This window comes from Propithecus coquereli, unplaced genomic scaffold, assembly GCF_000956105.1.
Source record: "Propithecus coquereli isolate 6110/MARCELLA unplaced genomic scaffold, Pcoq_1.0 Scaffold60, whole genome shotgun sequence".
Lineage (NCBI taxonomy): Eukaryota > Metazoa > Chordata > Mammalia > Primates > Indriidae > Propithecus > Propithecus coquereli.
In genome coordinates this window covers 1321120-1333213 of record NW_012151952.1, presented here as the reverse complement: position 1 = coordinate 1333213, position 12094 = coordinate 1321120, and the positions used below count along the sequence as shown (strand labels likewise).

Genomic DNA, 12094 nt, shown 5'->3' with positions numbered 1-12094 from the left:
CCGTTACAGTATCACCACACAATAAATCAAGAACACATTTGTTATTTATGAGAAATTGAGACTTCTTATTATTTCCCTAGCACATTTTTTCTGTCTTCCTTGTTCTGAGCTTGTTACTTCTTCCTCACTGTCATCCTTAGGAACACGGTTAAGCAGAGCAATTGAAGATAGCCCCTGCGTCTGAAGAATTGAGTGTTTATTGAAGAGGCTGTAAGGAAGGCACATCTATTGGCCTGAGAGCTGTTTGGGGTTAACTTTAACACACAAGACCAAGCCACCATTTAGTAATTTAACAACTGACAAAGTCATTTCTGTGTACATGACTGGTGACTAGTTCTGTCTCTGCCTGCCACCCTCAGGATGCAGTTGGCTACACGTCTTTGAAGGGACAGATCTTATTTCCCTCACTCTGCAGAACCTCACCTAATTCCCAATTAGCCCCTTCTCGATGTCCCCAGAGCACTCTAAACATGAATTCATGACATTCAAAAGCATGTGCTCACCCATTTGCCAAGCAGGACAGAGATTACCGTGTGGACTCCACAATCAGTCAAACGCTAGTGTGTAAGGTTTAGCTTCAAAAATTCACCAAAACCACTTTTATTCTTAACAATGGGAAATTAGCTACTGCAGCTCTATAAAGATCAGCCAGAACTTGTTTCCAGGATGGGGAAACACACTTATGAATGTGCACGATGACTGGGGGCTGGAGGGGGACTTTGCTCATTTCAATGTTTTTTTTTTTTTTGGTGGGGGATACTATACACAACTGTAGATTTTTTTGGAGGAACTGTTTGTACACATGATGTACACATAAGATGCTGAGAAGAAAGGTGGGCTGATCAAAACATCCCTAGGAATGGTAGTGCTTACCTGAGAGGACAGGGTGGGGAGGTGGAGGCTTCCAGGTACAGTAATCAGAAAAGTGACCTCTTTCAGACTAGAGCCCCTGCTCAGGACATAGACACTATAATTTAAACAGAGCAAGGCTCTGACAGCACTGATTATGACATTGGCTTGCTTAAGCAATAGCAGTATATTGGGATGACATACAGCTCAGTGGTTGTGCTACTTTGGTTCTAAAAGTCAAAGGACAGTGGAAAAGGCAGACAAGTTTGACATTTTACCATGGCCTATGACATATCAGCAAAAATTATCCAGGAATATGGTTATAAGTGATGCCACCAAACAGCCCTCACTAGGTGTCACAGAACTCTGTTGAGACTGCCCCTGCACTCAGCTAGTATACCATAGAAGGAAAGAGTCTAACTCAGAACAACTTGCCTGCAACCACCCAGCTTAATAGGATCAAGGAAACTGAAACTGTCTACCCCAATGGGATTTTATTATTCCAAGAAATTCTTACCCAGCAAGATAAAGTTACAAATAATTTTACAGTTTGTTTTGGAACTTCCTGAAAATCCATTATTTGAACAATAAATCAGGGGAAAAAAAGTTGCCATAGGGGTAAATAGCCCCTTTTCAGGACAACTGATCACTCAACTGGGCCAAGTCCTCTAAGCAAATGACTGTTTACTCGAAAAGACTTGTTTCAGATCCTCCTTGCTGTGTCCTCAAAAATTATACTATCACCCACTTTGCCCAGTTCTAATCAAGCTTTCCCCATTAAAAGAAGTCCCTTAATCCAGATCCCCAAATCTTAAAAATATCAGCCTTTGGACTCCCTCTCCTGAGATGCCACTGAGACTTTGTCAAGGTGGTATTCTCTCTTACTGCAGTAAGCAATGAATGTGACTTTGCTTTAACAACAGGCTATTTTGGTAGTTTTTCAGGAAGTTGGCAGTCAACACTCCAAATCCCAAGCTATTTACTACTACGGACTACTGCTTCATTGCCTTTCACAGCCAGAGAATGTGAGAGCTAGGTATAGACCTAGAAGTGGAGTTGCTATTTCATACAGTCACTTTTCATTTAGCTTTTTAAGGAACTTTTTGAGGAAATGTTCCACATTTCTGCTTTGTCATTTAAAGAGATCTAATGCAACGAAATCAAGATACTCAGGAATTTTGGGGATAAAATGGGAATAAAAGATCTTTATTGAGATCTGGGTGATTGGGAAGCATCAATTAGCATGATGTAAGTATTATCCTACTACAAATGAAAGAAGAAAATGAATTACTATAAGGTGGATCAAGGAGAGACATGAGTGAGAAGTGTCACTGTCTTCTCATTTTGACCAGGTTCCTGGCAGTGGTGACTTTGTAACCTCATGTTTCACAACCCCATTGGGAGTTCCACTCAGCTGCAGCGGATTGGGCCATGCCATCTGCAGGGAGTCTGAGGAAAGCTTAGAGGACGGCAGGACTCTCTCCTCAAGCTCATCTAACTCTCCTATGATGTTGGCGCCACTTAGATTTCTTGTTAATCTTCACTCCTGCCCTTTCACTCAAGGGGGAATTCTATCTGCTTATCCCTTAATTCAGGGTTCTTTCCCAAACTTTCCAGAAATGTGAGTAGGACATTTATCAATCAAATAGACTAGCTCAATGAGACACCAAAGGCATTTAAGTAAACAAAGCTTCATAAAATTCTTGTGTGTTCATACAACTAGATTAACTCTCTTAGCCCATTTTGTGTTGCTATGAAGGAATATCTGAAACTGGGTAATTTGTAAAGAAAAAAGATTTATTTGTCTCAGGATTCTGATGTAAAAGCTCAAGACTAGGCATCTGGGGAGGGCCTCCAGCTGCTTCTACTCATGGCAAAGGTGAAAAGGAGCTGGTATGTGCAGAGATCGCACACAGAGAGAGGAAGCAAAGGGTGGGGGGGGAGTGTCAGGCTCCGTGTGAAAACCAGCTATCTTGGGGACTAATAAAGTGGGAGGTCATGCTCCCCTGAGGGAGGGCATTAGTCTATTCAACCATCCGATGACCCAAACATCTCCCACCACCACCCACCTCCCACCACCACCACCACACTGGGGATTAAACTTCAACCTGAGGTTTAGAGAGGACAAACACACAAATTATAGCATTCTCTATTTAAGAACATGAATTTAATATGGATGTTATAGACTTCCCAGAAAAACAAAATGATTAAACATAGTAAAGAACTATGGTAGACAAAACAATCCATTCCTCTCAACCCTCCACAAAGATGTCTACATCCTAATTTTGGGAACCTGTAAATCTGTTACATTATATGGCAAAAGGGACTTTACAGATGGAATAAGGTTGCAGACCTTAAAATAGAGAGATTATATTAGATTATGTAGGCGGGCCCAATGTAGTCACATGGGCCTTTCAAAGTGGAAGAGGAAGACAGAAGAGTCAATGAAAGAAATGTGTGCACATAAGAGGAGTCAGGAGAGACAGGATGCTCAGAGGAACTTGAACCGACATTGTTGGCTTTTCAGATGGAGGAAGGTGTCACAGGCCTAGGTGTCAGGGTGGCCTTTAGAAGCTGGGATCCAGTCATAGCTGTCAGCAGAGAAACAGGGCCCTCTGTCCCATAACTACAAGGAACTGAATTCTTCCAACAACCTGAATGAGGAGGAAATAGATTCTCCCTAGGAGCCTGTAGAAAGAAACACAGCCCTGATGACACCTTGATTTTAGCCCAGTGAGACCCATGTTGGAGTTCTGACCTACAGAACTGTGAGATAATAAAGTTGTTTTAAGCCACTACGTTTGTGGTATTTTTTTTTTTTTTTTACCATGGCAATAGGAAACCAACACAAGAAACATAACCACAGATCTCATTTGCATTCTTACATCAGGAAGTTATCACAATCCATTCTCAAAATGTCCTTGTGAGGTAGCTATGTTGCTTGATTCGACCTTATTTTATTTTACTTTATTTTAATTACATAAGGGAACTGTGGTCCAGGGATGTTAAATGATTTCCTTAAGCAACAAGCAGAAAAGGCAGGACTCAAATAGGGGCCTTCAGATGATGCCCAACTTTATATGACTTTCTCCCAGTTGTTTGACACCACTTCAAATCTAATTCATATGTTTTAATTTTAACATAATCAGGTCATTCTAAAATTTTTGGCTTCCCAAGTAAAAGAGTCAAGCAGGTGATATATAAACTCACCCTCTTTCCTTTCATAATTTTTGGTTGGCAACAACTAGTGAGAGTCCCTGTTGTGATAGTTGAGCTCTCTAAACTCATCCATCCTATTATATTTCTTTTTTTTCTGTGTGTGTGTATGTATATATATCCTGAGCCCGCAATGTAGACAGTAATGAAATGCAACAACTTCCCCATAGAACATGGAGTATATTAATAAACATGAAGTGATTTGCTTGAATGCCTAGAATGCAAACAAGAATTTATGGGGGTTTAGGCTTCTCTAATGTACATGTTTGTAGAACCATATTGATAATTATAAATAGTATTAATCTTCCAGACATTCATAGAAAGAACGTGGTTATACACCATTGATTACTAGAAGCGATGCTGACACAAACAAGGGAAATTTCTGTTTCATTCATTTCTAGTATGTTTCAGACTACATACAAATATGTTTCCAAGCAAAAGCATTTTCTTTACTAAGGCAGCCCTCTCTTTCCAGCTGCATTTATTGACCAGTTGAAGAAAGTATTATTATATACTGTGGCCATTTGGGGATATTAACACTATTTATATATTATTATTGATTTTTAGAAACCAATTTCCAGAGACTATAAAAAGTCAAGAATGTGCTCCAACCCAATTAGTGTAAATAAGTTCAAATCTACTCAAAATCTAGATTAGGTGAATGAAATAAAATGTCTGTGTGGCAGTCAGGGGGATTATGTGAGTGAGCAGAGTTAGCTGGGTGTCGAGGAGTAGGGAGTGGTGGCGTCTGTGGTAACTTAGAGACCACACACCCTATATAAAGTGGAAAGCTGCTTCTTTGATCTAGTCAGCTCTTGCTTCATAGGAATAAGGGCAGATCACTGCCAGATCTGATCTTTTAAAAAGAAGCCAAAAATATAGTTATTATTATGGAACTTCCTAATTTTTAAAAATATTGGCAAGTAATGAGTGTTTCAAATATACCTGCTATCTGTATTTAGTTTAGGATCTCTCTTCTCAAGTTGGCTGACAAATGTAAAGGAATTCAGACTGTTTTATAAATAGCATTATGCTAGGTGCTAGGGTTTAAAGAAAAATATCCAGCTAAGTGCTAGAAGTTGGCATTTTGAGCAGTTATAGAGCATGGGATATATTAAGGATATGAAATTATTGTTGTTGTGGCTTCTGTGGTTAATATTTGTTGAACATGAACTAGATTTATAAACACTTTTTGTAAAATATCACAGATTCAGAGACGCTGACAAATGGAAATAATTTTTGTCACACTGGAGGTCAGGTTAAATGTCATCTTTTCAGAGGGATCTTTCTGGTCCTGGTTCATAGATCTAGTAACAGGCAGGGCCATGATGAGAGACCAGATGCATCTGATCCTAAATCCTTTTATGTTTTGACTCTTCCTCTAATGTAAGCATTATAGGGTAGAGGGGCAGCTGGCAGATGCAATCAGATTCAGTGGTTTGGTTATTAATTCACTTTAAAGCAAAAATAGCCAATGAGTCCTCTACTTGATCCCTCAAGAGCAGTAATTCCACCTCATGCTCTCAAATAGCCACTGACAGGTTTTGAAAGATTATACATCAGTTGGAACAAAACTAAAACCAATTCCTCTATCCTTTTTCCTCCTTTCCTTCTGACCTGTCTTATCATTCGAAGACCAAAATAGTCTATCTTTGCAATCTGAACAAGATTACTTAGGGAATCCTTGAGGAACCTATTTGGTAAACCAAGTTCTCATATGGATCCCTGAATCCTACAGATTTGCTGACTAGGGTAGAGTTCTGGAAGAACCTCCTCATCTATCCATCCAACAGGCACTAGGAATGCTACGTCAAAAATGACACAGTCCCCATCCATAAGTAATTTATACCATTCAACTGTTTGTTCATCTACCCATCCTTTTAATATATAATGGGCCATTTCTAGATGCTAAGCATCATGCTAGGTCATGCTATATCATCATGCTGGGATATAAAGAAAAATAATCCAACTAAACACTAGAAATTGACATGTTGGGCTGTTATAGATCATGTAATAAACTAAGGATGTGAAATTACTGTTATTGTTGTTACTTTTGTGTCTAACACTTGTTGAACATACATTATGTGCAGGCTTTAGTATGTTACACATATTATTACATTTAATTCTAACAATAACTCAATGAAATTGGTCCTATTGTGATCCTGTTCTAAGTCTAGTAATGGTAGAACTGAGACTCAGATCCATTTAATCAGTTCAGCTTCAAAGCCTACAGTCCTAATTACTAACAATAAAGCTATAAATTATAAGAAAAGAGCTATTAATTATGATGGGCAACAAGGTGATTCCATAAAAGAAGCCTTCAAATTGAAACTGAAGTAGTACTAGATTTTGACAACTTCTATGTTTTTCCCTTTGTCAACATCACTTTGATGATGGCTATTACATATGTCATTTAATACATTATAAATTATGAGTATGATTAGATTTTTAAAACATTTTTACTGTTGCAATTATGAAACAATAGAGTGATTAGCAGTTTTATAGGCAGGTATAAGCAAGTATGGATTTGGGGATATATAATTTTATTAAACAGTGATTTTTGGCAATCAACTGATTTTCTTATGTCTTTAAATGTCTATGAGAGCCAAAATTCTAACCAGTGTGAAAGATTCAATATTTAACAAAAATTCAATATTTAACAACAATCTTTGAAATTAATCTTTAATCACCCCCATTTAATAAAATCTGAAAATTTCTGCTTATTAAAGGAGAGGCCGACATTTTTTTTTCTTTTCCATCCTAGGCATGCTAAAAAAAAAAAATTTTATTTTTTTATTTTTGATTATTATGGTGAATGAGATTGTACATAAAGAGTATCTTACCTAAATTGTCTTAATTTACTTTATTGATAACTGAACAATCATTGTAAATGACTTCCAGTAAGGGTTTCCTAGGGCTCAAACAGTATGACCTAGATCAGTTTCTCTAAGTTTTGACTTCTTTTCCCTGGAGTCCTATAAGGTGTGCTCCCGAGGATGCAGCACCTTCCAAGAAGAGCATGTTGGGGTCCTAGAATGGCTGGCAGCATCCAGTGGCTCATCCCGATTGGGCAGGCTTAGTTAGTATGGGTCCCCGCCTAACACTACGGCCACAGTGATTGGCTTAGACAGAATCATTTGCCTTCCCTGGGAACCATTCAGGGAAAATCACAAGGCTAAAAAGGAAAAGGCAACTCTAGGTGTTCATCCCAGAGGGAGAAAAAGTGGTTGACGGCTGCAGGTAATATCATTAAAAAGAGTACCCGTTCATTATACACAGTACTATACATTAACAAAAACAACAACTACAAAAATCCCCAAGGCCTACTGTGTGTGAGGTGCTGTGTTCTTAGGCATCCAAAACAATGACTAAAACATGAATTTTACCTTGAAGGAGCTTTTAGTCTCTAGGTGCGAAGTGTAACTTCAACAGGGAAGAAATCACAGAAAAAGCTAATAAGCCTCACAAACCACAGAAGATCACAAAGTTGATCTGTCCTACAGAACGGCAGACAACCGAAGTTTGTAAGAACTGGAGTCATCCAGAAAGAGTGAAGTCATGTGCATTCAGTCTTCTATTTAAATGGGTGCAATTCACTGCAGGAAGCTGCCGTTTATGGATGGCTTTTTTTGTGTGTGTAAACTTTAACATTTTAGAGAATTTCAGTTATTTAAAAATTAACATTTTTGGCATATCTGAGTTTCCTACTAATTCCAGTTAAATGAAAGATGACAACAACAAAAAAATCACCATAGTTTCTATTACCAATCATGTAAATAGAGTTTACTTACAACATAAATTTAGAATTTTTTAAGCACCTACATTCTATTTCTTGCCTTTTTTCCAACGTATTCTCCTACCCTAATTTTTAAATATTATTGCATTATTCATTCTAAGGTATTTTTTTTTCTAGTCCATCTAGGGAACTACTATTTATCTTTCAAGATCCAGTTCAAATATAAGTTTTTGGTAGCATTCCCTGAAGCAGTGCTTATCTGCAGCCCTAATATTCAATATGTCTATTACAGAGCCGTCACCCTAGTATGTGAACTCAGAGTGATTGGATCTGCCCTGCATGTATCCTAGCATCTCCATGAGCCATCATCCCGCCTGATGCACTGCTGATGAGCAACGTATATTTGTTGCATTGTCCCTTCTTCTGCTTTCCCCCAGGAAGAATGTTTCATGAAATCTCTAGATAGAATAGAAATCTAATAAATTAAATTATGGTTATTGCTGTAGAGGTTACAATTGGGAAAGTAAATGTCTTTTCTAGTTGTGATTCTCTTCCACAAAATTCTTGTTCATGTAGAAATATTGTGGTAGCAAACCATGCAGTCATCTCTTTGGCCACAGAGAAGACAAGGACCAGTGCTACCATGCTGATAGTGAGGGTACATGAGACGTTTCATAGCATACAGCACCCTGCTAGACACCTAAGTTCCACAGGATTGCATATTGAGTGGCAGAACAGTCTGACTTACATAACTGGGATTCCGAGAACCTAAAACTCTGATTTCTTGGCTCAGAAACTTATTTGCAATTACTGACCACAGAGACAGCTCTCCTGAAAATTTCATTTGCTAGAGAAGATGTAACTGGGGATTGAAAGACTATCCCTGAGTCTTTATAAATAAGGAGAAGTATACTCTTTACTTGAAATGCTTTGCTTTGTTCTGTTGACTAGACGAAAGCAAACCTACAAAACTATTTGCCCAAATTCCACTGTCGCAGACAGTGGAATGATAATATGATATTATATGATAATACATGATAATATATGATATTATATATGATATTATATATATGATAATATGATATTAACGGAATGATAATAATTATAGTAAAAGGAACGTCATGGCAGGATGATGTTAGACAGGATACCAACCATTGGATAGGACACCTGTGGCTCTGTGTTTCCAGGTGAAAGGGGTGGTTGCCCACTGGGTACTGTACTTGTCACCTCTACTTTCCTTTCCTCCCCTCCCACATCCCAGGAACATTATTCAAATTCATTTTAACAATAAAAGGTGTCAACAGGATGGCCTCTTGTCAAGACCAGCTATCTCAGTGGCCACACTACTTGAATTAACCCAGTCTCTCAAGGCTCAGTCATTTATTCCTTCAGGTTGCACGTAATACCAAGTGTGAACTTCTGCATCCACCTGATTCAGGTGTCCTGTCCGCCTTTCCTAACACACCACTCTCAGCATGACAAAGTAGAATCACAAATGTCCCCACTTAATGTCAAGCCAAGCATACACCCCTGATCTAGCTTCCATAACCCCCGCAACCCAAATCCAAATTATATGGTTGGTCCAACTCTCAGGCAAATTAAGCCGAATGCATACTTTAAACTGTGTGCTATTTGGAGTAGTGGGAATGGAGCTGCATCCTTTTCTATGGGGTTTTCGAGGCCTTGAGCCCTCTGTTAATTCTCTTTTCTCTCTTCCTAATGCATTTAAAGGCCATCTATAGAATAACAACTTACATTGTTTCACAACTACAACTCTTGTCTGAGCTTCAGACTTCCATCATTTCATTTTGGCCCTTGTATATTTTAAGTCTCACATATCTAAGAAGTGCATCCTTAAATTGGGATCCTTGATGTCCCCCTCCCTTTCCCAGAAACCTTCGTCCTCTCAACTTGTGTGTCTCCATCACCGCACAACTCCCCACACTAGGTTCAGACTCCATTTGTTTGGCCGCATCTCCACTATCACTGCTCTTCATGGGTCTTTCTGCTCCCACTCGTGACTCTCCAATTTACTATCTCCCAGCAGCAAAAGTAATTTTTATCCCTAAATTTGGTGCAGTCACTCCCTCACTCCCTTGTTTAATATCTCTTAATGGCTTTTAAATACATTCAGAATAAAATTTAAAAATTTTGTCATGGAATACAAGAGACTGTATGAATCTGCTTCTTACCTACTGACCTACTGCTCTAACATCTCCTCCTGCCCCTCCTCCCTCTCCCTTACTGATCACCCCACCCCTAAGCCACATGCCCAGTCTTCTGCCCTTTTCACATTGCTGGCTTCTCATCCAGTAGGTCCCGCCCTCTCTGCCTCCTTTATTCTCTCTCTTACCCTCTCTCTCATCATTCTTTGGAATTTCCATATCCATATCTGTTTACTTAAGTACCATGTAACTCCATCCTAGATGGTCAATTAGGCAAGAACAGGGACCACCTTTGTTTGATCTCCATTGCTTCCCACAGTGCTTATAACATGATAGGTGTTTTAAAAACAAAATAAAACAACAACAAAAATTTGTTGAATGGCCAGTCAAATCCAATTCTCATGAAGGATTAAAATACAAGCCAAAGAAAAATAAAAGCAGGGTTGATGTTAATTCTTAAAAATAGTGTGCTTAAGAACTCCTGGGTAATATCTGAAGTTGGTAAATGCCAGTGGGGGACGCTTTTGTACATGGACAAATGACACATGTCAGAAATTTAACTCTGGTGCAGGGGGGTGTGCTAGAGAAGACTGATGAGCTAGTTTAATCTACTGGTCTTCAGTAATCCCTGAGCACTTCCCATAGATACCACAGACCTTAACTCTCTCCCTTTAGTCCTGGCTTACCTGTCTTGTATCACACAGGCAGCACTCAATAAAAACACACTCTGGGCTATATAAGCCAGGTCATACTGCTTTGATTCTGCTTTTTATCATTACCTTTTGGGCTTACCTTTTGGGTTTTTGTTTGTTTATTTGTTTTGTTTTTATTTTCTCTTTTTATTTGCAAGTTTAGTGTGCCTTGGATTCAGAATAATTTTAAGCTTCTTTTTTGGTTTTGGCCCTTTGCATTCATTTCAGCCATGGGTGGTAGTTGCTGCCTGGCTCCATTCATTCCTGGATGAGATCATGAACCCTGTAGACTCATCTGAGTGTCAGCTTATTTGGATGGTGGACCTCAGGAGAGGGAGAACTTGACAGGTATAAGCATATCAGGCTATGGCAATGTGCAGATGAGGTCATTGGCCTGTGGTGGCTTCACCCTCTCTGTAAGTACAATTCTCTCTTCTTAGAAACAATGATGTAAACCTACACTCCCCAAGAAGTCTTGTTTTCATTAATTCCCAGAGTACTTCCTAAGGTATAGATTGACAAAGCCTAATGGCATAATTTCCAGCTTTGGAAGAGATAAGAAATCTTCTGGGACAGGAACTGTAATGGTTAATTTTATGTTCTACTTGACTGGACCATGGGGTGCCCAGATATTTGGTGAAAGATTCTGGGTGTGTCTGTGAAGATGTTTCCAGATGAGATTAACATTTTAATCAGTAGCTAAGAAAAGCAGATTGTTCTCCCCCATGTGGGTGAGTCTCATCCAATCTTTTCAAGGCTGGCATAGAATAAAAAGGCTGAGTAAGAGGGTTTTCTCTCTCTCTCTCTTTCTCTGCCTGACTGTCTTCAAGCTGGGATATGAGCTAGCAGACTCAGACATAATCTTGTACAAGGAAGTGTCTGCTTACTTAAGTTCATATTTTATACAAAGAGATTATAGAAATGACCAGCACTGCAATTACTCAGATAATCTCAGTATAAACCAAAGTGACTCACTAAAATGCATTAAATTTAAAAAAAAAAATGACCACCAAACAAAGAAGGACAGAGGAAAAAGAAATAAAAGTCTGACCAAGAGGATGATCTTGATAAAGAGTTAGCTGATGACTTGTTTTCTGAGCCTCAGATTAAATGAATATAATGCATAAAACTCAGTGCACATTTCCTATCATCACCATCTTCATCATCTTCACCATCGTTGTTATGTTATGACTGCAAATCAGTTTCTGTTGATGCCTGTAACAAGTTGCAGGTTCACTTGTGCACACACAAAAACATGCAAACGAGAAACATTTTTCTCACTGAACAAATTAAAAATCTGTTTATCCGTCACAAAAGGGAAGAAAGGGGTGAGTAGAACTCACATTGAGCTGCAGTTCATCTGTCCACTGTCCAATCAGACGGTAGCCAGGGTGGGTGGTGTTTGTTGTCTGGTACTGAAAGATGTCATAACGCCC

General features: G+C 38.9%; 1 protein-coding gene across 1 annotated transcript in view; it reads right to left on the bottom strand.

Moving 5' to 3' along the window:
* GRM7 (glutamate receptor, metabotropic 7) overlaps window positions 1-12094 on the bottom strand; it is a 1039395-nt gene that overhangs the window by 246121 nt on the left and 781180 nt on the right. The window contains exon 7 of the mRNA XM_012659244.1: window positions 12002-12093. Within this exon, the coding sequence (XP_012514698.1) occupies window positions 12002-12093 (92 nt within the window). The remainder of the gene's footprint in view (window positions 1-12001; window position 12094) is intronic.